Source organism: Ranitomeya variabilis, chromosome 7 (genome assembly GCF_051348905.1).
Source record: "Ranitomeya variabilis isolate aRanVar5 chromosome 7, aRanVar5.hap1, whole genome shotgun sequence".
In the NCBI taxonomy this organism is placed as follows: Eukaryota; Metazoa; Chordata; class Amphibia; order Anura; family Dendrobatidae; genus Ranitomeya; species Ranitomeya variabilis.
Genome location: NC_135238.1, coordinates 205,225,558 through 205,252,988, shown reverse-complemented (window position 1 = coordinate 205,252,988; position 27,431 = coordinate 205,225,558). Strand labels below are relative to the sequence as shown.

Genomic DNA, 27,431 nt, shown 5'->3' with positions numbered 1-27,431 from the left:
TATCCTGGGTTCCAACAGGGGTTGCCCGGGAGCAGAGGACTCCAAGCCTGGAGTCGATGGGCACTGCAAGGCAACTGCCTGTAAGTCTGCCACATCTAGGCTAAGTGTTTGTAACTGCCCAGCCAGAGCATCCGCAGGATCCATAGTTGATCCAGAACAGTATGGGCCAGTGATTGTCACAATTCTGTAGGAGGATTTTTTGGGCAGTTCGCTCCTTCCCTGCCCTCCGCACAGGAGGATGCTCGGCTATGCCTGTTGTCCAGATTATCCCTGATGGTGGTGATGCCGGGGTCTTGTACCTCGCTATGCTCTTATATGCACACTAAATTGTCCCCCCCCCCACACCCAGGGACGTATGACTGAAGTGTATAGAATAACACAAACCTGACAGACAGGGAAAGCAGACAGGGATAAAAGAAAGCCACAATCATACAAATACACTCACAAAATAACCAAGTGGAAATCAAGAGAATAATAGGAGGGACAAACCAAATGGGAAGAGAATAAGTATAAACACACAAACCAAATTCACACAGAAATCTTCTGAAAACAACATCAACCGACTACTCCTAATTTGAAGTCTCCTTCAACTCCAAACCAGGAAGTTGTAAGCTATCACTGGCAACTCCAAACTGCAAGTGGTGAGCATATATACCAGAGGGGAGTGGCCAACACAGAACTGCTGAGACAATTCAGAACAGAGCGCTCCAGGAGATAAACAGAATTTATTATCATTTGCAATAAAAGAGCAAGGAAAACCTGCACTGCTAACAGGAAAGTGAAGCAAATTTAATCAGTGCAGGGGTATGTGTAGCAAGATGCCGCAATCTTCTGGCCAGTCTCTGTTGTGGTATCTCCATAACACAAACATTTCACTCTAATCTCTGACTAGAGTAAGATTTCTGGCAGAAGGATTGCCATAGTTTGTTATGAACTAGATGATCTGTATCATTACGTACCTACCGACCCCTGTCCCAGCCCAGCCCATTTTGACAAAGCTATGAGAAGCTGGCATGAAAATGCCAAAAGTTACAACATTTTTGGAAGTTTTGAAAGTCGTCAAAATTCTGGCAAAATTACTTTGACAAATCAGAACTAGTGATGAGCGAATAGCATGGTTGCTTGGGTCTCCCCGAGCATGCTTGGGTGGTCTCCGAGTATTTGTTAGTGCTCGGAGATTTACTGCTGCTAGACAGACTGAATACATGTGGGGATTCCCTAACAAACAGGCATTCCTCACATGTATTCAGCCTGTCTAACAGCCGTAAATCATGCAGCTACAGTGGACAAAAACTAAATCTCCGAGCACTAACAAATACTCGGAGACCACTCGAGTATACTCGCTCATCACTAATCAGAACCTAAAACTGTTTAGAAATCGTATGTTTGATAACAAATTCTATTTAAAGAAGTTCTCTATGTATATTGTTTAGATTATTTTTTTACAAACATACTGTATAATGTATAGAATGTCATGGTAACCCAAAAATAAGATATTCAGTTTTTGAAAAAGTGATTTTTTTTTTGACAAATCAATTTAGATTTGTGTGTATGTATATTTATACATATATATGTAGAACTGTAACCTACTGTAAATAAAAACAAATAGTTGAAGTTACCCGGCACTGTACTTTAACTAAGTCCAGACTCCATACTCTTATACACTATATATTAATTACACTTTTTCAGAGTCATTATTCAATGAAGAAGGCTGGAGCAGCGTTAGGATTTGGGACTGAGAATGTGATCCTGGTAAAATCTAATGAAAGGTAAATTATTACTTTAGATTGAAAATGTAACATATAATATACCGTAGTTACATTGCTAGCCATAAGTATTTAAAGGTTGCCTACAGTATACACTATGTTCATATAACTTTTCAGAATAACTGAGGAATAATAGCTTATTCATCAGTTTTCTACTCAGCGGGCTTTATCTTTAATTTTCAATGGACTCTGTGCTGGTGTAAGGAGATAAGCTGCTCTGATGTCTCCCATACACTGTGCACACTGTCAGAAGAACATTTGCTCCATTCCTTATGTAACACACAGAAACAGCATAGGCATGGAATACATTGAACACAAGTACTGAGCTGTGTAGATGTGAACCCTGCACTGGGATAAACTAAATGAGACAGCAGAACCATCTCAGTCCCTCTGCCTCTGCTTGTTTTCTCCTCTCATCTCCTCCCTCCTCTTTCCATAGACCTCAATATGATCTGTATCTTGATACCTCTGTGAGCTGTCAGCCTGTATTATCTAGAGCAAGATGGGGTTGAACTGTTTATTAGAGTGAATGAGCTCAAAAGGCAGGAGGGAGGAGAAGTGGCTCATAAATGGAGAAAGCAGCATATTGCCCTGATAAAGATATATTGCAAAGTTTCTTATATCAACTACTACTATTGATTTATGCAAAGGATGTTGCAGTAGTGAAGGCGGGAGATGATGAGGGCATGCACAAGAATTTTAGTAGATTGACGGTTGAGGAAAGGACGGATTCTGGAGATATTTTTAAGCTGGAGGTGACAGGAGGTGGAAAGAGCTTGGATGTGCGGTTTGAAGGACAGGGCAGAGTCGAAGGTTACTCCGAGGCAGCAGACTTCCAGTACGGGGGAAAGCGTGATGTCATTTAATGCGATAGATAGGTGAGGTAAGGAAGATCTATGAGATGGAGGAAAGATGATGAGTTCAGATTTCTCCACATTGAGTTTGAGGAAGCAAGATGAGAAGAAGGAGGATATGGCTGATAGACAGTCCAGGATTCTGGACAGTAGGGAGGAGACATCTGGGCCAGAAAGGTAGATCTGAGTATCATCAGCATAAAGGTGGTACTGGAATCCATGAGACTTTATGAGTTGTCCCAGGCCGAGTGTATAGATTGAGAAGAGTAGAGGTCCTAGAACAGAGGTCTTGGGGGACTCCAACAAAGAGAGGGTGGGGTGAGGAGGTAGTGTGGGAGTGGGAGACGCTGAATGTGTGATTGGAAAGGTATGAGGAGATCCAGGATAGGGCGAGGTCTTTGATGCCAAAGGAGGAGAGGATCTGTAGTAGGAGGCAGTGGTCAACTGTGTCAAAAGCAGAGGAAAGGTCTAGAAGGAGTACAGAGTATTGTCCGTTAGCTTTGGCTGTAAGTAGGTTGTTAGTGATTTTGGTCAGGGCTGTCTAAGTTGAGTGATGGGGGCGGAAACCAGATTGTAGATTGTCAAATAGCAAGTTAGATGAGAGATGGGAGGAAAGTTCAGAGTGGACGTGCTGCTCCAGGAGTTTGGAAGCGAATGGGAGCAGCGATATTGGGCGATAGCTGGTAATAGCAGTTGGATCGAGGGTTGGCTTTTTAAGGATAGGCGTGATTGTGGCATGTTTGAAAGCAGAAGGGAAGGTGCCAGAAGTTAGTGATAGGTTGAAGAGGGGGGATAGGGATGGGATAAGAGTGGTGGTGAGGTTGGGAAGGAGGTGGGATGGGATGGGGTCAAGTGCACAGGTGGTGAGGTGCGATTTGGAGAGAAGACAATTAAGCCCCCCTTCAGTGATGTTGGATAGGGAGGTTATGGGGTTTGGGCATTGGTGTGGTATACAAAGGGGTTGTGGTGGTTGAACAATGAAGACTCGTCTTGTTTGGTTGATCTTATTTTAAAAAGTGTGTGGCAAAGTCCTCAGTAAAGATGAGGGAGGTTGGAGGAGGCAGTGGGGGCGGAGGAGGGAATTAAAGGTTTTGAATAACTGTTTGGGGTTGTAGGATAGGCAAGATACGAGGGTTGTGAAGTAGGCCTGTTTAGCAGAGGTGAGAGCAGATTTAAAAGCGAGTGTTGCCTGTTTGAATGCAGTGAAGTCATCTTGCGAATGTGTTTTCTTCCAACGCCGCTCTACAACTCTGGACACTTGCTGGTGCTTTTTAGTGGTGTTATTGTGCCAGGGTTGTCTATTGATACGTCGCACTCTGCCAAGAACGAGAGGGGCAACCATGTCAATAGCTGATGCGAGAGTGGCATTGCAGAAAGCAGTGGCACTGTCTGTGTCGTGGAGTGAGGATATGGATGCCAGTGGTAGGATAGAGTCAGAGAGTGTGTGGGTGTCTAGGTGTGCAAGGTTTCTGCGGGGGTGCGCATGTTGCTGGACATGTGTGACCGGTGAGGAGGACAGGTATGAGAAGGTGAGCAGATGGTGGTCAGATAGAGGGAGAGGGAAGGTGGTGAAGTTAGATAGAGAGCAGAGATGGGTGAAGACCAGGTCTAGTGTATGTCCGTCTGTGTGGGTGGCTGCAGAGGAACACTGAGTAAGTCCAAAAGATGAAGTAAGGGACAGAAGTTTGGAGGCTGTTGACTGAAGGGTATCAGTGGGGATGTTGAAGTCACCCATGATGATGGTGGGAATGTCAACAGAGAGAAAGTGAAGAAGCCAGGTGGAGAATTGGTCAATAAAGGCAGTGGCCGGGCCCGGAGGACGGTATATGACGGCCACTTGGAGGTTGGAGTGAGAGTAGATGTGGACAGAGTGGACTTCAAAAGAGGAGAGGATAAGGGAGGGTAGGGGTGGGATTGGGTTAAAGGTGAAGTTAGAAAAAAAGAGAAGACCCACTCCTCCACCATGTTTGTTGCCGGGGCGAGGGGTGTGGGTGAAGTGGAGGCCTCCGTAACACAGCGCAGCAGGGGAGGCGGTGTCAGAGGGTGTTAGCCATGTTTCTGTGAGGCCGGGGAAGGCAAGATTGCGAGAGAGAAAAAGGTCATGAATCACATGAAGCTTATTACAGATTGAGCGGGCATTCCAGAGTGCTCCAGAGAGAGGGAGCAGGGGGTGGGCATCAGGGGCACGGGTTTTATGTTGGAAAGATTGGGGTAGTTCATATTAGATCGGGAGCGGTAGGAGGGGGTACTAATGGGAGGCATGAGCTGTGGGGGTTCAGGGTTGGGAGATATGTCGCCAGAAGTGGTAATATAAGGAGGCATGCACTGCAGCGCCAGGAGGTACCCCAAGTCCAGTCAAGGCACCAGGAAGGGATGGTGAGGTTTTATAGATACTTATACTGACACACTTTGGGGTCTGGTTTGATCTAGGGTTTATAAATTCATGGCAGTCTGATATAGAGCTTTACATTTTTAGGGGGTCTACTCTAGGGTTTGCAATATTTACAGGGTTTTATCTGTGATCTAAATGTGGGGGACTGGTCTGTGATGTGTATATATAAAGAGGGTCAGATGTGGCATCTGTGAACAGTGAGGTTATAGCCTGTGGTTATGGTTGAGGTCTGTCCTGGGGTCTACGTACTTATTTAGGAGGTAATATATGTAGTCTGTATTCATATCTTAAGGTTTGCTGGAGGGCCATATGTACTATTTGGGATTCGGATGATATTGGTTGGCGGTGTGTTCTATGTAGATGGTCTGGGTACAGTGGCTTGGCTCCGTTCACTATGCCCCATTGCTCCGTCCTGCTGTCCCCATTAAATCTCAGGAATCTGCATAGGGCACATAGCAGCTTAAGTACAGTTGTGTGAAAAAGTCCCTGTCCCCTTCCTGATTTCCCACTCTCTACATGTTTATCTAAATGTCCCAGATCAACAAACAAATTTCAACATCAAACAAAGATCACACAAGCAAACACAAAATGCATTCCCAAATGAAGGGAAAAAGAAATCCAAACCCACATTTATAAAGCATATTGTCCAATAAGAGAGTTCTAAAAGTCTCATGATAAGTCTGTTTTATTACATGTTCGTCAATTACTATATTAATTGCAGAGGGAAGATCATTCCTGAAGACCTGGAGGCCAAAATCATTGAATCTAAACAAAAGGTATGTATCTTCTGTAATCTTTGTGTGTCGCTAATTGTCTCTGTATGACTATAGAAAGCATTTGTATATATGAAGACAATGATCTGTTTTTTTTTGCAAACACAGTGCTGTCAAGCGTAGACCATGGGCTGTGTATGGTATTGCAGCTCCCCTCCATTCATTTAAATAAAGCTAAGCTGCAATACCAGGCACAGTGTAAGGAGCAGGGGGGGGGGCGCTATTCCTGGAAAAGAAGCAGATACTCATTTATTATTTCATTCAATTACTCTATATAAAAACGTATTATTTTTCAATACATGATGATTACACTTTACAAACCCTTAAAACCAATATTGAGCGAGTTCCGAAAGTGTGGTTGTTCGTTTTTTAAATTAAGTAGATGACTTTCTGGATTTAACCCGAGTTCTGCACATACTTACACTATTCTTGTGTTCCTTGCAGGGCCATGTTCCCCTTTATGTGAATGCTACGGCTGGGACCACAGTATATGGAGCATTTGATCCCATTGATGAAATAGCCGATATATGTGAAAAGTACAACCTATGGCTCCATGTAGATGTAAGTAATCGGCATTTTAGTGTCATTTCGTATGTGAGGCCGTGTAATGGACTGATCGTATTTTCTTGGCGCAGGCTGCATGGGGAGGAGGACTGCTCATGTCCAGGAAGCATCGTCATAAGTTGAACGGGATAGAAAGGCAAGTAAATAGAAAATTGGAAATTTACTAAGCATGTGACAAAGAATCTGAACTAGTTCATACGACACCACAATATCTGATGTGAGCAACCATGATAGCTTAGAAATATTGTATAGCCTTCCTTTCCAATGCCATTGGAAAGTATGAAAGCAGTGCCAAAAGTTAATGCTTTACAAAATTTATTAACTACAGCACTCGCAAAAGTGATAATTAGTGATGAGCGAATATACTGGTTACTCGAGATTTCTCGAGCACGCTCGGGGGTCCTCCGAGTATTTTTTAGTGCTCGGAGTTTTAGTTTTTCTTGCCACAGCAGAATGATTTACAGCTATTAGCCAGCTTGATTACATGTGGGGATTCCCTAACAACCAGGCAACCCCTACATGTACTTATGCTGGCTAACAGATGTAAATCATTCAGCTGCCGTGATGAAAACTAAATCTCCAAGCACTAAAAAATACTCGGAGGACCCCTGAACGTGCTCGGCAACTCTCGAGTAACGAGTATATTCACTCATCACTAGTGATAATCCCAATTTCTGCATAAGAGCTCAACTAAAGTGGTTTTACGGCATACACCTAGCAAAGTCTCAAGCCACTCTCTTCTGCTGGCCAGAAGAATGTTACCGCTGCGCAACCAAAGGCTAGTTCTGACTAGTGATGAGCGAACGTGCTCGGATAATGTTTGATCCCCGCGGTTGTATGATTTGCAGCTGTTAGACAGCCTGAACACATGCGGAGATTGCCTGTTTGTTAGGGAATCCTCACTTGTTCAGGGTGTCTAACAGCAGCAGATTATGCAGCTGCGGGGACTCGGACATAATATACGAGCACGTCCAGATACTCTGATAACACCCCAGCATAGTCGGATAAGACGTTATCAGAGCACATTCGCTCATCACTACTTCTGACATGTAATCTCCCATTCCTGCACTGATTTCTATAATCAATGTAGGACTCCAGGAATGGGCTAGCTGGTTTTATTTATGCCTTATCAATTACATCTATCCATATGATTTCCAAGACTCCAGATTCAAGGCCCCCATGCACATTCAATAAAATGAACAACACATGCCAATTTCAGCTTTTAATGTGGACATTCCGCCGACAGATGGCGAGAAGATTCCAAACCATTTGTTCGGCAGAGACTACTCTGACAACAGCTCTCTCATAGAGGACATTATCACTACAGGACTACGTGTCTAGTGCCTCCTGGTCCAACCCCACCCTCAACACTGATTAGCAGCTTTCTGCCCATGCACAGTGTACACAAAAAGAGCTGCCAATCAGTGGTGTGGGCGGGGTTATACAGAGATCAGCATTTGAGCTGTGTTAGTTCTGCAGCAGAGAAAACAGGGATTGTATCACAACTGCTGCACCCAATAAACTAAGTGACACATCGCTGGATTCAGGGAAAAACTTGCTGACAGTTTCCCTTTAACCAAACAGCTTTTGTTTGTCAATGTAAAATATCGTTATTTAATTCAGTTTATTGGTGAAAATTATCTAAATGGTTCTACAAAAATATTCATCAGAATCAACCATAACAACATTTATTGAAAAATATACAAAAAAAACCAGACTAAACCTAAAACATCAAAATTAGAGTCTAGAATATCGAAACACTGGCGCTCTCCCAAAAACACAATACTCCTCAGCTGCTGGAATCAAACCGGGTAGTGCCCACCCGTGTACTTAATATAAAATCAAAATGGGGTAGAAACCGCGCTTAAGGAGAACAAATTAGTGATGATGGAATGATCCAAAGACAAAATATCCCAAGACGAGTAACAATACTACTCCAGTAGAAGGACGGTATTAGTGAGAGTCAAACAGTAGAAATACACTCATTTACTGAACTGCCCACATCGACAATTTGCAATCATATCACCGAAAATACAACTGTGGCTGCCAGCTTACCTAGGTGTGTGAAGTGCTACGGGGTGCTGATTGCAGGCTGCAGGTACCCAGGGCTGCGGCCCTGTCTGTGTCTGGCGATGAAGCACTACTTGCGGTGCACTACTGGAGGTATGTTCGTCTGATTGTCCGGGGTTATGGCACTGGCTGTGCCGGATAGTGGAGCACACTTGTGGGACCAGGGGCGCTCCGGCCGGTAGCACTTCCCGGAATACCACGCCAGCCATCTTTTTTCATTCCTCGTGGTATTCCGGGAAGCGCTACCGGCCAGAGCGCCCCTGGTCCCACAAGTGTGCTCCACTATCCGGTACAGCCAGTGCCATAACCCCGGACAATCAGACGAACATACCTCCAGTAGTGCACCGCAAGTAGTGCTTCATTGCCAGACACAGACAGGGCCGCAGCCCCGGGTACCTGCAGCCTGCAATCAGCACCCCGTAGCACTTCACACACCTAGGTAAGCTAGCAGCCACAGTTGTCTTTTCGGTGATATGATTGCAAATTGTCGATGTGGGCAGTTCAGTAAATGAGTGTATTTCTACTGTTTGACTGTCACTAATACCGTCCTTCTACTGGAGTAGTATTGTTACTCGTCTTGGGATATTTTGTCTTTGGATCATTCCATCATCACTAATTTGTTCTCCTTAAGCGCGGTTTCTACCCCATTTTGATTTCAAAATTAGAGTCACTGACAAAGAAGATGGTTTGAATACAGGTGTAAAGACACACTGTCCACAGCAAAACTTAACCATTATGTAGCAGCAAGTTACATAAAGTGCTCGTGCCTATCGAGTTAATATCCTGCTCATACATGCCTCCAACAAAGTTAACCATTAGTGCCTGTTATTTCATTAATATAATATCCAATTGCAAAATAAATCACTTCTACAAAAGGGTAGCTAATCATATATAAGAGGTGTATATCACTTTAAGAGATGATTAACACAGATATTATTATTAATTAGGTCTTACCCATAGTTCCCACAAAGGACAGTGTGCAGCCAGCCCCAACGTACGTTTTGTACGGGCTTCCTAGGGGGGCTGTGATTCACTGTTTGTAGCTCTCAACTTTATATAGGGCTCCAAACCTGCCACTAATGAGTCGGCGCATGTATGGAGGCATGTATGAGCAGTATATTAACTCGATAGGCACCAGCACTTTATGTAACTTGCTGGTTCTTAATGGTTCTCCCCCCCCACAAATAATAATTCTTTGCTGTGGACAGTGTGTCTTTACGGCTCACAGATGAAATCCAAAAAAAGTGCTTTTTATTATCCAAGGTACATGAAGCAAGGTTCTAGACAAAGAGCGCATGTCGCTTAAAATGCGTGAAAAGATGCCTGTATTCTCTTCTTTGTGAGCACACAATTGTAATCTTTGCTTCATGTACCTTGGATAATAAAAAGCACTTTTTTGGAGTTTTCTGCTTTCTCCATTGGATGATGCCCCCTGCCCAGGTCCTATCAGTGCTCCAGAAGTGTGGAATCGCGGGTGGTGAGCTGGATTTTCTTCTGTCGGTGTCTTTACACCTGTATTCAAACCATTTTCTTTGTCAGCTACTGCAATTTTGATGTTTTATGCTTAGCCTGTTTTTTTTGAATATTTTTCAATAAATGTTGTCATGGTTGATTCTGGATGGTTGTGCTCCAATTTCTTTATGTTATTAGGTCTAATGGGAGTGTCCTATACTAACTGCGGCCCTTTCTACTTGCAGGCGTAGGGCCTGATTTGCTAATATATTATGTATTCTGTTCTAAAGATTCTATTTATAAAAATATTGATCAGCAGGGTAAAAATATTGAACTATTTAATAAAGGTTCTATTATCTGTCTGCAGCGAGTGCATCAGTAAATGCACAAAGAGGAAAGCAGTTGCAATCACCTGCATTAACACACATTTATCATCGGACTTTACACTGACCATCATCGATGACCTTTGAATAGAATTTATTTTGAAAAGTGAGAAAAAGTCAAGTTTTGCATCTTCGGTAGAGATAACAAGAGCAGAGTGCAGACATTGCCATACTGTATCTTTATTATCAGGAGATACAAAGTGACATGCTTGATATCACTCTTCTCATTAGCATGTATTGATCGGACAGCAGCTGACATACCAAACTTACTCCCGCGCCTTTTTTTTTCCATTGCCTGGGGAAAATCAACCGCGACGTGACCTCTTTATTTGCCCCACTGAAACTTGACAAAAAATGTCAGTAAGAATAAGGTTGCTGAGATAATAGCGGAGACACAATCTCTTGCTATAAACATCAAGCGGGACTGTTCTGTGAGAGTGGAAGCGCTGTCGGCAAGGGACAATCTGAACACGTTGCTGCTGCGTGTTATATAAGGGATGCACATTGTATATTCATTTGTGAAGCATGTTTTTCGGTTATGGAAGCCTCAAGCTATAAAAAGAAAAGTCAGTGAATACGTAGGAAAGCTTAGTGAACCAGCACACATGAATTACATAGGAAAAAAAAAATCACAATTTACTTTTCTTCACTAGCCTTAAGAAAGACTGTAACCCATATATTCTGCTCTCATGGTACAGAAATGTCTATAGGGATAAGCACGGCATAAACCAATTATCCCAGCTAAAGGTCACATTTTAGAGCTTGTACCGCTGTATGCCACCCATTCCAAGTCGTAAGCGCAAGGAGATTACACTGATACAATGAGAAGTAGGAGATTTTTACTAGGAAAATGGCACCAACATTTTCCCACAAACTTAGCCAAAATTAATAACGTCTTTTAAACACTTCTTGTGTCCTCCTCGTTAATTTCAAAAAGTGTTGAAGAGCTAAGCGAAGTCTTAAAATACACCAGTTTCATTAATGACACAAAATTCTGGTGTAAAGGAACCTGACTAAGAGGTGGTGTAAGCAATACAAATCTGAAAGTTAGTTATTGATTAAATCAGGTTTTTATGTTACATATATTTAAAATAAATTATATTTTTTAATTTTTTTTACATTTATTTTCCTTATCACTAAATTTAAAAAAATCTGAAATCTTGCAATTTTCACATGGACCACTAAGCCTAATATTAGACTTATAGGGCCTGATTCATTAAGTCTGACCTTGCGCACCCCAGATTTAGTGAAGGACTCACTGGAGTATGTTGTGCCGAATTCATTAAGAGGCCACTTAATGAATTCGGTGCATCTTACCAGACCAGTAGTGTGCGCCTCCATGCTCCGAGCCAGAAATGCTACTCCAACTACCGCTATCTGTCATTATACATCTCACACACTGAGAAATTGGCTATGAGCTAAGGTGGGGGCGTGTTCTTGTTTGCCTGTAACTACCTGCTTATCATTGGTTAGCATCATACAGGGGAAGAAGTACACGCCCCCAGTGAAAACTGTCTGATAACACCCACATGGACAAATAAAAAGTTAACTTATTAAGTGCCAAATACTTTGATGGCTAATATCCACGCAACGGAGAGGGGAGATGTAAAAAAAAAAAATAGTTGTATTCCGCTCTGCAGCCACTATTACATCGTGTTTTCAGTTCAACATAAAAAATTGGGAAAAGTCTTCTTTATGTTTATATATATCACACAGCTTCTTTCAATCATCCATTAAAGAAGACCTGCCGTTGGTTTACAAGTGACCAGTTTTTGCTCTTATTTTATTACCGCTGCTCACCTGAGTAATCTGTTGTTAATTTATTTATTTTGAAATCCTCCATATGGTTCCAGCGATATGGGGCATTTTATTTAATGTGCCCTATATGCTAATCTTAACAGTCTTTAATAAGGGGGCGGTGATTACAAGTTAATTATGCAGAGCAACTTAAAGACACAAGACCAGAAAATCCTCTGAGCCACGCCTCCTTGGTAAAAGCCCATAATAAATAGCACTGTATGGCAGATTAAAAAAAATAATAAGTACTCTAGGGAGCAACTGGTATAAAATATGAGTATAAACTGGCCAATTGTGAACTGGTGACAGGCCTTCTTAAAATGTCCTCAGAAATGGGTCAGATTTGTTTTCTCCAGTGCATCTCATAGATGGTCCATCAGAATGAGATCTGGGGAATCTTGGTCAAAATCAATTTGGACGGAACCCAGACAAATTAATCTTATATATGATTTAAAAAAATGTAATGGAGAACCTAAGCCCCTTAAACTCGATTTAGAGATTTTTGTTTTCAAATTGCTACTGACTCAATCTTCTTAAAGTGTGATAACGTCAACGTATATTTAGAGACTGTTGTGGCAGAGATTTCCAAGACGTACGATAGATGTCATGTTTGGTGTGGTCTGAGATTAGAATTGCCGTTACATTTCTTTTACAGAGCTGACTCGGTAACTTGGAATCCCCACAAGATGATGGGTGTATTACTCCAATGTTCTGCAATTCTCTTAAGGGAAAAGGTAGGAATTTGTATAAGATGATTGTGAAACGCGTTAGCTCTAGTTTTATTATTTTTAATGCATGTTTGCACATAGAAATATTATAGTTAGCACTTTTTCAGTAGTTAGTATTATTTTGCACAATATTATTTTTTTCCCTAGGGTATACTACAAGGATGCAATCAAATGTGTGCAGGATACCTTTTCCAGCAAGACAAGCAATATGACATATCATACGACACTGGAGACAAAGCAATACAATGTGGCCGCCATGTGGATATATTTAAATTCTGGTTGATGTGGAAAGCAAAGGTAAAAACTTCTGATTACATTAGCAATATTGTATTCTTTAAGGGAACGTTAAATTGTAGTAAATCATCATCTGGAGGCGACTTACCGAGCAGCAAACATAGCAGCTTCTGTGCCCTCAAGCTAGATTGACGACCTCTAATTAAAGGGGTTGTTCATTATTGCACCACTCCTTTTTAATTGGCCCAGGGAGATCAAAAAAGGATCAATACTTACCACCCGGATCAGTGCTGCTCCTCCACAATCAGTGATACATCCCTGCCAGAATCAACCTCTGTTGGTGGCATTAAGTCAGTGATGCAGCTAATCAGCGGCCAATGCTGCAGCCTTCAATTTTTGGGGATGGGGCCAAAAAGTAAGCAACATGTTCATTCATTCATTCATTCATTCACTCATTCATTTCCTTACGCTATGTCTTAGTCAATTCTCGTTTGTTTCCTTCCCAACAGGGCACTGTGGGATTCGAACAGCAGATCAACAAATGCTTGGAGCTGTCAGAATATTTATATTCGAAGATCTGCAATCGGGAAGATTTTGAGATGGTCTTCAAAGGAGAGGTAAGTGGTCACATATTAGAAGTGAATATTACAACTTTTGCAGACAACCATGGAAGAACCCCTTATGGCAAATATATTGGGAGCTTCTTCCAGATTCTGATCTGCAACATTTTTTTTAGATTTCAATGTTCATAATTTCCAACTGGGCCAATAGAGCAAAGCAGTTTTTAGACAAAGTGTTCACCCTGGGCAAAAATTCAAAGCAGAATCCCAAATGTTAATGCATTGTGACATACAGAAACATACAGGCTACATTTACACGAGCTGATTTTAGATTGTTGATTGAGCGCCGATCGACTATATTCAGATTGTCCGGTGTTTGTTTCCCGGCGTCTTTACACAGGTTGGCAAGGAATGATGGGGACAGAATAATCGGTAATGGATCAATCTGCCCCCCATACGGGGTCACACTTGCGAGAAACTCGCATGAGTCTCGCATCTCAATACCCGGCACTGCCGCCGGCACTCGGACCGGAGCGCTCAGCTGCATAGAACTACATGGAGCCGCATACTCCGGTCCCGAGTGCCGGCAGCAGTGCCGGGTTTTAGAGATGCGAGACTCATGCGAGTTTCTTGCAAGTGTGACCCCGGCCTTACGTATATACTGCATACTACAAACACCATGCTAAAACACGCTGCATGTTACACACACTCCATGCTACAAACACACAATATGCTACATACACACACTGCATGCTACACTGCATAAAACACATACACGGTGTAAGGGACTCACCAGTCTCTCTCCTCTTCAGTTCCATCCATGTCATCGATGTCATCAATGGTCCTTTTACACTTCTAAACTCAAAAACTGCAGTGATAATGCAAAAGACTGGCATCATCAGTGCAATTACTAGCTTGTAAAGGCTGAGGGCTCTTTTGGGGATAGGGGCCATGGGCTATTGCCGTGTTTGCTTCTCCTAACCCCAGCCCTGCAAAAGGGGGCATGATTTATGTAAACTCCAGGTGGTCTGGTGGCATTCCCGTAAAGTGTAAGGTGGTTCATTTGAGGAGTAGGGGGATATCAAAAGGGGGCAGGGCTGTGGGCCTGACTTAAAGAGCACTTTTTACAGGATGAAAAGTGAACATTTTTTGCTCTTATTATATTCTCACTGCTCCCCTGAGTATTTTTTGGAGTTTGGGGCTCTGTTTTGTTTTTTTTTTTCTTTAATTTATTTAATGTTAATTTTTGTATTGTTTACCAAGGAGGCGTTGGTCATGGAGTAATAAAGCAGGTCAGCCTAAAGACACGCCCCAGAGGATCATGTGAGCCATGCCACTTTGATAAAGACAATAAAAATAGCAGTAAATAAAAAGGCTTGTATCTATGGGACCATATGGAGGATTAAAAAAATAACAAAAACAACAAACCTGGAATACTCAGGGGAGCACATTTTCCACTTTTGAAATGATGATTGATCTCTTTAAACCTGCCTAGAAATATTGACAAATAGGCTACGTCCTATTGTCTTTCTTGGTATGTTTTATTCAATCTTCTTACATTCTAAACTTCATGACAGTAACTGGTGACATAAGAAAAAGAGCTACAGTATGTTGTCAACTACTAGATTACTGAACTGGACATGTATATTTTTACAGCCTGAACATACCAATGTCTGTTTCTGGTACATCCCCCCAAGTCTCAGAGATGTACCTCCAAGTGAGGAAAGACAAGAAAAACTTCATAAGGTATGGTTTCTAAGTTGTATCAATTAATTATATCAATCAGATTAAGAAGTATTTCCTTTATACTGAGATTTGTTGCGTATGTAGATAATATTCGGCACAAGAATGGAGCAGTTTCTAGAATAAAAAAAAATACCTTTCTAACCCAAGTGTCTAATGTTGCTCAACTGCAAGAGTCTGCTTTATTTTTTATTATTTATTAACTCTTGGTTATTGGCTATGTCTAGTATTGGTGCTGAGCTACAAGTTTCAGCCACTGTATATTTTTTCGCTGCAGTTTTTCAGAATTGTGGAAACCGCAGAGCATCTTTACTACATTTTTGGAAAAACTTGAATTAAATGCCAGGGTTTTGACCACTTGCTGCAGGCACAACAAATTTGGACTGATGCATCAAATAATAATATATTTTATACATTCCATAGGTAAAATGTATGCAATTCTATTTACAGATACAACATATTATGCTGCATTTTATAGAGGATGTTTAACACATATTAATCCCTGTCTTCAGTGAAGCTTATGAGTGCCATCAAGTGTAGTGCCTGCAGCAGGAGCAGGCAGAAAAAGAAAAAGGCTCATCATAATTCACTTTTCCACCTACTTTGGAGGTGGTAGTTGGCCTCTTACCCCTTGGTCCCATATCTGGCTGAACAGGTTGCACAAATAGTCCGGAGGCAGGGTGGGCAATTAATTTTTCCCGAGGGGCCACATGAGAAACCATGACTGCCGAACCAATTAGCTGAAATTAATTCTGCTTAATATTAATATTACCATATTAATTTTAATTATTTTATATTAATATTCATCTTGTAACTTAATATTGAGCAGAATTACATATATACAGTATGAGCCCCCTCATAGCTAACTATGTACAGTATGAGCCCACACATAGCCCCCACCCATAGCCTCCTGTATACAGTATGAACCATCACATAGCTCCCTGTATACAGTGTGAACCATCACATATCTCCCTGTATACAGTATGAACCATCACATAGCCCCCTGTATACAGTATGAACCATCACATAGCTCCCTGGATACAGTATGAACCATCACATAGCCCCCTGTATACAGTATGAACCATCACATAGCCCCCTGTATACAGTATGAACCATCACATAGCTCCCTGGATACAGTATGAACCATCACATAGCCCCCTGTATACAGTATGAACCATCACATAGCCCCTGTATACATTATGAGCCCACACATAGCCCCTGTATACAGTGTGAACCATCACATAGCCTCCTGTATACAGTATGAACCATCACATAGCCCCCTGTATACAGTATAAACCATCACATAGCCCCCTGTATACAGTATGAACCATCACATAGCTCCCTGGATACAGTATGAACCATCACATAGCTCCCTGGATACAATATGAGCCCACATATAGCTCCCTGTATACAGTATGAACCATCACATAGCCCCTGTATACAGTATGAACCATCACATAGCCTCCTGTATACAGTATGAACCATCACATAGCTCCCTGTATACAGTGTGAACCATCACATAGCCTCCTGTATACAGTGTGAACCATCACATAGCCCCCTGTATACAGTATGAACCATCACATAGCTCCCTGGATACAGTATGAACCATCACATAGCTCCCTGTATACAGTATGAACCATCACATAGCCCCCTGTATACAGTATGAACCATCACATAGCTCCCTGGATACAGTATGAACCATCACATAGCCCCCTGTATACAATATGAGCCCACACATAGCCCCTGTGTACAGTATGAACCATCACATAGCCCCCTGTATACAATATGAGCCCACACATATCCCCTGTATACAGTATGAACCATCACATAGCCCCTGTATACAGTATGGGCCCTCACATAGCCCCAATGTACCCAATGTACAGTATGAGCCCACACAGTCCCCTTATAAATAGGCACTCACCTCACTTCCGTTACCCTGGCACTCTGCTCCGGTCTCTAGAGCACTGGCTCTCTGTACAGCAGAAGTAATGTACTTGTTAAAGACCAACACTGGTCGAAACATTGTTTCATGGCGGAATAAAGTTTTTCCTTTCTTTTATTACCTGGACTGGATGCTGTTCCTCTTTTACTTTTTGGGTCATCTCATCTGCCGTCTCAGTCGCACACACTGATTTGTAGAAGAAGAAGTCGGCTGCTCCGTCCTCAACCAATGTATTCACCGCTATCTGCATCCTGAGGATGCAAATAGCGGTGATATCGGGACACAGGCGGGGGTGGTGGATGGCACCGTTTTCAGCCCTTCTGCTGTCTCAGTCGACAGACTGGACGGGAATAGCTAGAGGGCCGTATATGACCCGTGGGCCTCACTTTGCCCAGCTCTGGTCTGAAGGAAGCATTCTGGAATATGAATATTCAATGCTTTACACCCTTGGTACTAACTTTTTGCTGAAATTGTTTGTTCCATCACATGGTCAATTTTTCCTTCTAAAATCCTGACATTTGACCAATTTTTGGAATATACTTTTCATACGAGAAGTAAGTGCCGATGATTTTTTTAACGAAAACCCATAATAATTTATGTATATACCTTGTGGGAAAATGCAAATGTCTCTACTGATCTGTTGGGCAACTATATGAATTCCAGGAACTTCACTGATATCAAAGTCCTGAATTTTCCCAGCGTATGCTATGGCCAGTCACAATTATTTAAACATGGATCTGTTTTCTTCAAGGTTGCTCCAAAGATAAAAGCTCTAATGATGGAATCTGGAACAACAATGGTGGGCTATCAACCCCAGGGAGACAAGGCGAACTTCTTCCGGATGGTCATCTCCAACCCTGCAGCCACCAAATCAGACATTGACTTCTTGGTGGAAGAAATTGAGAGATTGGGTCAAGAATTGTAATAAGTGTGACAAATCCACTGAACCCTCTCTATGCTGGGGAAACCTACTCCATCGCCCAAATGGTTGAATAGTATTTTGTTTTTTTTGGTGAAAGAAAGGAAACATTTTTAAGGAACCCCTCCCTCAATACAGCTCTTTTCTGGCACCTTAACAAACATAGGTTGCTGAAGTGTATAACCGTAATTATTATCTAACGTATACAGTGACAACTGGCATTAACTGTGTTTGTTAAGGTTGTCAGATATGTACAAAATCCAAGGTAACTTGAGTGTTGTAATATGTATCCACATGTACGTCTGTGTGAATATTTATGTACAGGGCCGGCCCTTGACATATGTAGTGTAGGCCATTGCATAAAGCCGTAAATGCTAATAGAGCAGGGATTCTAATATGTAAGGAAGGCATCATGCCAGACCTGAAAACCAGGGATATATACAAAATGGCTCCCTAAGCCAAGGTTTTACTTGTTTGGCAAATTGAAACTTATGAGACATCAGTGCACTACATACATATTTATTCACTAGTGTAATATTGCGTGCACATAGGAAAAAACCCACAACATTTTGCAACGCCATTTTGATCAATGTAATGATGCGCAAAAAGTCAGTGATTTAAAGATATGAAGGCGATGGCTGCATTGTCTTATTATGGAACTCATGATGTCTTATCTAGTTTGTCAATTGCTAGGAGATAGGCTAAAGTCAACCATGGCCACCACCAAAAAGTCTTGTAAAAAAAACAGCTGATGAAGGACCTCGCGGAAATGTGTTTTAGCATTTATGGTGGTGTACTACTTCAAGTTTAACCCTCCTCCTTGCGTATTGTGCAAGAGTGCAGACTTCCTTTACAAGTGTGAAGTGATCACAAGAAGTGCCATCTGCTATACATTAGACTGCCTCTTCATAATGCACAAACTTGTTTAGGTCTTTCCCACACAGTCAACATAAAAGCATGAGAAGATGTGAAAAAGATTAGTGGTGACTAGTGATGTGTGCTCGTTACTCAAGATTTCCGAGCATGCTCGGGTGTTCTCCGAGTATCTTGGGCGTGCTCGTAGGTTATGTTTGTGTCCCCGCAGCTGCATGATTTGCGGCTGTTAGACAACCTGAACACATGCGGGGATTGCCTGTTTGTTAGGGAATCCCCACATGTATTCAGGCTGTCTAGCAGCCGCAAACATCCAGCTGTGGCGGCACAAACATAATCTACGAGTACGCCCAAAATACTCAGAGAACACCCGAGCATGCTCGGAAAACCCGAGTAACGAGCACACTCGCTCATCACTAGTGGAGACCTAAAAAATACATGAAAAATAATTGAGTGAAAAATGTTACAGACGTTTGCCTTCTCTTACGTCATTGATCTCGATTCACCAGACGAGAAATCCTTAGGCCGATGGCATAGAATCCCGCATTCAATATAGATCTTTCTCGGATTTGCTTTTCTCCATGACATAACTAGTCGGAAAAGCGTTAACCAGTAAATAGTTGTGCATCCCCGTCTTAGTATCTTGGGGGTTATAGTAGCACAGTCGTTGTAACAGGTATACTCTTGCTGTATTTCTAGGGATTATTTTGTGTAGATTGTGTACATTATTGTCCAAAAACTTTGTGTACTGGGATTAAATGTCATAGTTTTAAAGCAGTTTAACTGTTAAAATATAACTACGGTATATAAAAATACTTGCTTATTTATATGCAGAGATTTACCATGTTAAAGAGGTGTCTTGTATTTTCTTCCATTTGTATTGTATTCTATTTATATATATGAATATACATAGTATATATTATTGAGGTAAGTTATGAACAATGTTTATTGTAATTTAGTGTCTTTGTGAGCCAAAGAAATCAAAAATAATATGTAGTGGAACCTGTATCTATACTATAGTGCCCTCAAATGTAGTTCAGAAGTATGAAATACCGGTATATGTCTAGGTTTATCAAGGGGTACTAAGATTTAGCTTCTATTAATACTCATTTGCATGAAAAGGGGTATAAGTAATGTTAAACTGCGTCCCCCTTTGAAAAATCTAGTATGTAGCCTCATAAAAATTACAATTCTAGCACTTTAATTCATCAGCATTGAATTTATAAATTTAATTCATTCCAATATGATGGACCAGCACAACATTCTTTTTGTTGATTTATATCCATTTTTTTTAATTTTTGAACCCATAAAGTTTTCTCCATTGTTGGTCAATACTCCATCGACAATGTCAACCCTTCTTTGTTAAAAGCTGCAGATCTAAAATAAAAGGACAGAAATTAAACCAGGCTGTAATTACGTTAATTAATAAATGCACTGGTGGCAACTGGGCAACATAATATATGTGACCCAAAGCTTAAAGTGGATCAGTCAAATTTTTGTCTCATGATAGTTTTGGATAGAACGGTGGATGCTGAGCTCGGAGATATATGGTTATCTATGGTTTCATACTGTATTTTCTTATAAGAAAAAAAAAAAGCTGTCTAAAGAGAAAGCCTGAGAGTCCTGCTTTCCCCCGCCCATACATATTGATCAATAGCCCTACATATATACAAACATATACAGGAAAAGCTGTCAATCAGTCTATGTGGGCGGGAAGAATGAGGACTCACAGGCTCGGAGTCCTGGCATCCTTTTAACAGCTTTTTAAATTAAGAAAATATTGAATCAAATCATGGCATGGTATATATCTCTGATCACGATGAATTCCGCTCAGTCCAGTCCTGCTCTCAGCATACCGGAGAAATCCTCTTTACTATAGTTTTTATTTATAGGACATGTAATCAAACAAGGCAATAAACTTTTTCTTTTGGTATATTATGTTTGACAACTATAGAACCTTTAAGGCCTTATCTTTTTTTGTACAGCATCTTAGGTTAATCACTTAGCCCTAACAACCCATAGTCCATGATTTCTCACAGGACTATTATATCACTATACTTAAAGAAAGCATGTCACCAAGTCAAAAGTGCCCGGTTTTTGCTCTTTTCTTATTTCTACTGCTACCCTTAATTTTACTAATATTTATTTTTTACGGTTCCAGAAAATGAAATGCTACTTTTTATGGTTTTTACGAAGCGGACATGTCTGGCAGGATCCTCTGGGGTGTGTCTTTAGGCTGCTTTGCATTATTTCCCTATGGGCAACATCCTATTGGAAAAGACCCCAAAAAAATCGCACTAAATATAAGGGTCCATATCTCGGGAACCGTATGGCGGAGTTTAATAAAGAATAAAACAGAATATTAAGGGGAACAGCAGGGATCAAATAAGAGCAATATTTGGCCTGGTAACAGGTCTTCTTTAAATATCTGAACTTAAAACAAAGAAGTAGAGATACACAGGGATCACTATCACCCCACTGAGAGACAAAGGTCACTTTGGTATAGGCAGCTTGTGTTAGAAGCTTATAGTAGCCATACTGTCCACCTATTCCCATGGGCCCTCATTTTGCCGACACCCTGGGATCGGTAGCTGTACCATACATTATCATCAATCACGTACGAAACTTCTCCACTTTCATTTAATCTCTATATAACTTGGTCAAGTACTGTCTGAAATAGTAGATTTCTACACCCGTACTCATCTCCCATAATGTCGTGTGCCAAAATGTCTCCTAAAGTTTAACTGGTTGTGACAATCTTGTGTTCCACCCTGTAGTGTCTGTCAAAAGGCTTTGTCCTACTTTCACAATATGTTCGCTTTCTTCATCCTAGTAGGTGAAAGCACATAGTGATGTCATAAGTGAAACATTATATTAAAAAAAAAAAAAAAATTAAACTTATAAAAGATTAAGTGCCAATGTACAGAAACACAGCAGGACTCATTGCAGTGGAGTTATCAGTCTGGAATATTTCATAAAGTTCATGTAGATATTGGAAAAACAGACAGAAGTGAGACAGACTGGTTACTAAGGAAGCAGGGCCTAACACAGGTTGTCAGGCAGCCTGCTGCATAGCAACCAGTGCAGGAACCAATCACGCAGCAGCTTCCTGCTGCTGAAAAATCAAAGCAGCAATGTCGTTGGTTGCTACGGGCAACAAAAAAAGTTTTTTTTTCTTTTAGAAGTTATTTAAATTTACCCAAAGTGGTTTTTTTTTTTCAATAAAACGCATCACTCTTGCTTTTTTTTTACAGACCATTGGTGGTCCAGCAGGGCAATTCTCCTACCTGTTCTGATCAGTAGGTCTGGCGTGATGTACGCACGCATGACGTTGTACCGGGCCTACTAGTCAGAAGAGGTAACGGCAGGTAACAGAAGGTTCGCAGGGCTGTAGTCTGGCAGTCCCGGACAATGGACATGGCCTATGGATCATCATCCTGCAAATCTTTTTACTCAACTCTAATAGGCCATGATGTAGAGTGGCGCTGTTTCGTAAAGGAAAACCCCTTAAAGCAAAACCCCTTTAAATCTCACAGTGCTCTTTTCCATTATAATTAGGCATCTAGTACTGATGTTTAGGCCCCAAATCATAACGTTTGACATTTCCATACCTAAATAAGACAGTATCAGACGTACATTGGACACGTTCCCATTGATCAGTAAATCCATATATGAAAACTTTATATGTTTCCAGACTGATAAATGAAAGGACTCCATGTTGTCTCAGGAGGAATGTCAGGGATTGTTGCAATAGTCACACTGCCAAATTTGGATTATTTGGATTTGTCAGGGCACAGTATGTGTGAACGTGAGCGATCTGGTGTGGTGTGATCGATGGACTCTTGCTATCCTGTGACTTACAAGAGATGTTTAACTATTAAAGATGATATGCAATGCAGTTTTAATTTTTCAATAAAATCTACTTTAAAACCGCAGCCCGTGTCACTCTGTCTTTAAAGTTGGTAAGTAGCTTTTGAGGGAACTTGATACACCAGGTCCGGGTGTGACAGCTACACAATCTTCTCCCTTGACAAAACAAAAGGGCTCAGAATGGTCCCTAATGTCCCCTCAAAAGACCAAAATTCTAGCAAAAGTTGTTCCTAAACGTCCAGGTTGTGGGATCCCAGCATGTAGAGGTGGATTCTGTGAAGTGATCGCCGGCTGTAGTCATGACTGAGCTGATGCTTCATATCGACCCGGGACTTTACAGGAAAATCGTGTCCCAGTCCCAGTGTCTCATCATGTGTGGGATGGATCCCGCTCACTTGTAGGCCGCAGGCCTCCACTTTCTCCAGACCTCCATCTTCAAGAGCCGACAAACATAACTTAGGGGACACACGGCACATTTCAGAAGCAAAAGTTTACTGAATAGTTCAAGTTCATCAGCTTGTAGCACACAGTAGTGGGCACAACACTTATCATTGTTTGTTTCCTTAGTACAGCACGCCCTCAGCATCGCTATCCGTTCCTCCTGGACTATCCCCACGTTCACTGGCTCCCTCTGCCCCTGCGATTTCTTGTACAGTCCCCAGTACACCTGGGATCCTTTTCCTTCCTACAGTTCAACAAACTTTGTCCCCTGTAAGCCAGGGTATAATGCACTCTTCATGCTACCCATACCGAGCCATGAGCTCAGGACGGTGCCTACACAAACCCTACACTGCCACATTCACAGAGAAAGAGAGAGATCTCGCTCTCTGCACTAACCCAGTGCTTCCATATACTTTACTAAGCTGTTACACATTGTTATCTGCTCTAATGATGTTCTAATTCGGTTACAGCTTAGGCTAGTTTCACATTTGTGTTTAAAAACGCAGCGTTTAAAACGCAAACGCAGGTGGTGAAAAAAACGCATGTAAGCGCGGCAAAACGCCGCGTTTAGATGCCTTTTTTCCTGCGTTTGCATTTTTGAAACGCATGCTGAGAAGTGTGTGACAGCTGCCAATCATCAAAATCAACAAGAAAACCCACTATAAATAGAAATAGCTAGGGTTAGGGTTAGGGTTAGGATCCCTAGGGTTAGGATTAGGGTTGAGCGAATTTTCCTTTTTTGAGGTCGAGGGTTAGGGTTAGGATTATGGTTGAGCGACTTTTCCTTTTTCTCAAAAGTCGAGTCGAGTGAAATCAGCCGATCTTCTTGAAAAGTCGGGGTCGGGGGATCGGCCGAAACACGAAAACCAATGCAAGTCAATGAGAAATCTATATATTTTTATATTTACTTCAGCGCGATATAGCAGAAAAGCCGGTAATTCAATTGCCTGCTTTTCATTTCTCCTGTCTAAACCCGACAGGATATGAGACATGGTTTACATACAGTAAACCATGTCATATCCCCCTTTTTTTTGCATATTCCACACTACTAATAGTAGTGTGTATGTGCAAAATTTCGGCGCTGTAGCTATTAAATTTAAGGGTTAAATCGCGGATAAAATTGGAGTGGGCTCCCGCGCAATTTTCTCCGCCAGAGTGGTAAAGCCAGTGACTGAGGGCAAATATTAATAGCCTAGAGAGGGTCCATGGTTATTGGCCCCCCTGGCTACAAATATCTGCCCCCAGCCACCCCAGAAAAGGCACATCTGGAAGATGCGCCTATTCTGGCACTTGGCCACTCTCTTCCCACTCCCGTGTAGCGGTGGGGTATGGGGTAATGAAGGGTTAATGTCACCTTGCTATTGTAAGGTGACATTAAGCCAGATTAATAATGGAGAGGAGTCAATTATGACACCTATCCATTATTAATCCAATTGTATGAAATGGTTAAAAAAAAACACACACACAATATTGCAAAGTATTTTAATGAAATAAACACACAGGTTGTTTTAATATTTTATTGCTCTCTCAATCCACCTGAAGACCCAAGGAACCAAATTTTTTTTTGTTAGGGAGTCATAAGGGTTAAAAGTTGACCAACAATTTCTCATTTTTACAACACCATTTTTTTTTAGGGACCACATCTCATTTGAAGTCATTTTGCGGGGTCTATATGATAGAAAATACCCAAGTGTGACACCATTCTAAAAACTGCACCCCTCAAGGTGCTCAAAACCACATTCAAGAAGTTTATTAACCCTTCAGGTGTTTCACAGGAATTTTTGGAATGTTTAAATAAAAATTAACATTTAACTTTTTTTTACACAAAATTTATTTCAGCTCCAATTTGTTTTATTTTACCAAGGGTAACAGGAGAAAATTTACCCCAAAAGTTGTTGTACAATTTGTGCTGAGTACGCCGATACCCCATATGTGGGGGTAAACCACTGTTTGGGCGCATAGCAGAGCTCGGAAGGGAAGGAGCGCCATTTGACTTTTCAATGCAAAATTGACTGGAATTAAGATGGGACGCCATGTTGCGTTTGGAGAGCCCCTGATGTGCCTAAACATTGAAACCCCCCACAAGTTACACCATTTTGGAAAGTAGACCCCTTAAGGAACTTATCTAGATGTGTGGTGAGCACTTTGACCCAACAAGTGCTTCACAGAAGTTTATAATGCAGGGCCGTAAAAATAAAAAATCATATTTTTTCACAAAAAATATCTTTTCGCCCCCAATTTTTTATTTTCCCAAGGGTAAGAGAAGAAATTAGACCACAAAAGTTGTTGTACAATTTGTCCTGAGTACGCCGATACCCCATATGTGAGGGTAAACGACTGTTTGGGCGCATGGCAGAGCTCGGAAGGGAAGGAGCGCCATTTGACTTTTCAATGCAAAATTGACTGGAATTAAGATGGGACGCCATGTCGCGTTTGGAGAGCCCCTGATGTGCCTAAACATTAAACCCCCCCACAAGTGACACCATTTTGGAAAGTAGACCCCCTAAGGAACTTATCTAGATGTGTTTTGAGAGCTTTGATCCCCCAAGTATTTCACTACAGTTTATAACGCAGAGCCGTGAAAATAAAAATTCTTTTTTTTTTTTCACAAAAATGATTTTTTAGTCCCCTGTTTTGTATTTTCACAAGGGTAACAGGATAAATTAGACCCCAAAAGTTGTTGTCCAATTTTTCCTGAGTACGCTAATACCCCATATGTGGGGGGAACCACTGTTTGGGCGCATGGCAGAGCTCGGGAGGGAAGGAGTGCCATTTGGAATGCAGACTTAGATGGATTGGTTTGCAGGCGTCACGTTGCATTTGTAGAGCCCCTGATGTACCCAAACAGTAGAAACCCCCCACAAGTGACCCCATATTGGAAACTAGACCTCCCAAGGAACTTATCTAGATGTGTTGTGAGAACTTTGAACCCCCAAGTGTTTCACTACAGTTTATAACGCAGAGCCGTGAAAATAAAAAATATTTTTTCCACAAAAAATGATTTTTTAGCCCCCAGTTTTGTATTTTCCCAAGGGTAACAGGAGAAATTGGACCCCAAAAGTTGTTGTCCAATTTGTCCTGAGTATGCTGATACCCCATATATGGGAGGGAACCACTGTTTGGGCGCATGACAGAGCTCGGAAGGGAAGGAGCGCCATTTGGAATGCAGACTTAGATGGATTGGTCTGCAGGCATCACGTTGCATTTGCAGAGCCCCTGATGTACCCAAACAGTAGAACCCCCCCACAAGTGACCCCATATTGGAAACTAGACCTCCCAAGGAACTTATCTAGATGTGTTGTGAGAACTTTGAACCCCCAAATGTTTCACTACAGTTTATAACGCAGAGCCGTGAAAATTAAAAAAAAAAAAAATGTCCACAAAAATTATTTTTTAGCCCCCAGTTTTGTATTTTTCCAAGGGTAACAGGAGAACTTGGACCCCAAAAGTTGTTGTCCAATTTGTCCAATTTGTCCCGAGTATGCTGATGCCCCATATGTTGGGGTAAACCCCTGTTTGGGTGCACGGAAAAGCTCGGAAGGGAAGGAGCACTGTTTTACTTTTTCAATGCAGAATTGGCTGGAATTCAGATCGGACGCCATGTCGCGTTTTGAGAGCCCCTGATCTGCCTAAACAGTGGAAACTCCCCAATTCTAACTGAAACCCTAATCCAAACACACCCCTAACCCTAATCCTAACGGTAACCCTAACCACACCCCTAACCCTGACACACCCCTAACTCTAATCCCAACCCTAATCCCAACCGTAAATGTAATCCAAACCCTAACCCTAACTTTAGCCCCAACCCTAACCCTAGCCCTAACCCTACCCCTAGCCCTAACCCTAATGGGAAAATGGAAATAAATACATTTTCTTAATTTTATTATTTTTGCCTAACTAAGGGGGTGATGAAGGGGGGTTTGATTTACTTTTATAGCATTTTTTATAGCGGATTTTTATGATTGGCAGCCGTCACACACTAAAAGACGCTTTTTATAGCTTTTTTTTGCGTCTCTACATTTTGAGACCTATAATTTTTCCATATTTTGGTCCACAGAGTCATGTGAGAT

General features: G+C 41.6%; 1 protein-coding gene across 7 annotated transcripts in view; it reads left to right on the top strand.

Moving 5' to 3' along the window:
- GAD1 (glutamate decarboxylase 1) overlaps positions 1–22,985 on the top strand; it is a 103,926-nt gene extending 80,941 nt beyond the window's left edge. For 4 of the 7 annotated variants that reach the window (XM_077272732.1, XM_077272733.1, XM_077272730.1 and 1 more), the window contains 9 exons: positions 1,690–1,769; positions 5,734–5,788; positions 6,230–6,346; positions 6,421–6,485; positions 12,707–12,785; positions 12,927–13,076; positions 13,523–13,630; positions 15,230–15,319; positions 18,010–22,985. In XM_077272732.1, coding sequence (XP_077128847.1) covers positions 1,690–1,769; positions 5,734–5,788; positions 6,230–6,346; positions 6,421–6,485; positions 12,707–12,785; positions 12,927–13,076; positions 13,523–13,630; positions 15,230–15,319; positions 18,010–18,183 — 918 coding nt within the window. In that variant the 3' untranslated portion in view covers positions 18,184–22,985. The remainder of the gene's footprint in view (positions 1–1,689; positions 1,770–5,733; positions 5,789–6,229; positions 6,347–6,420; positions 6,486–12,706; positions 12,786–12,926; positions 13,077–13,522; positions 13,631–15,229; positions 15,320–18,009) is intronic. The other 3 variants (XR_013217789.1, XR_013217790.1, XR_013217791.1) reach the window with 3 other exon arrangements.
- The last annotated feature ends 4,446 nt before the right edge of the window (positions 22,986–27,431 follow it).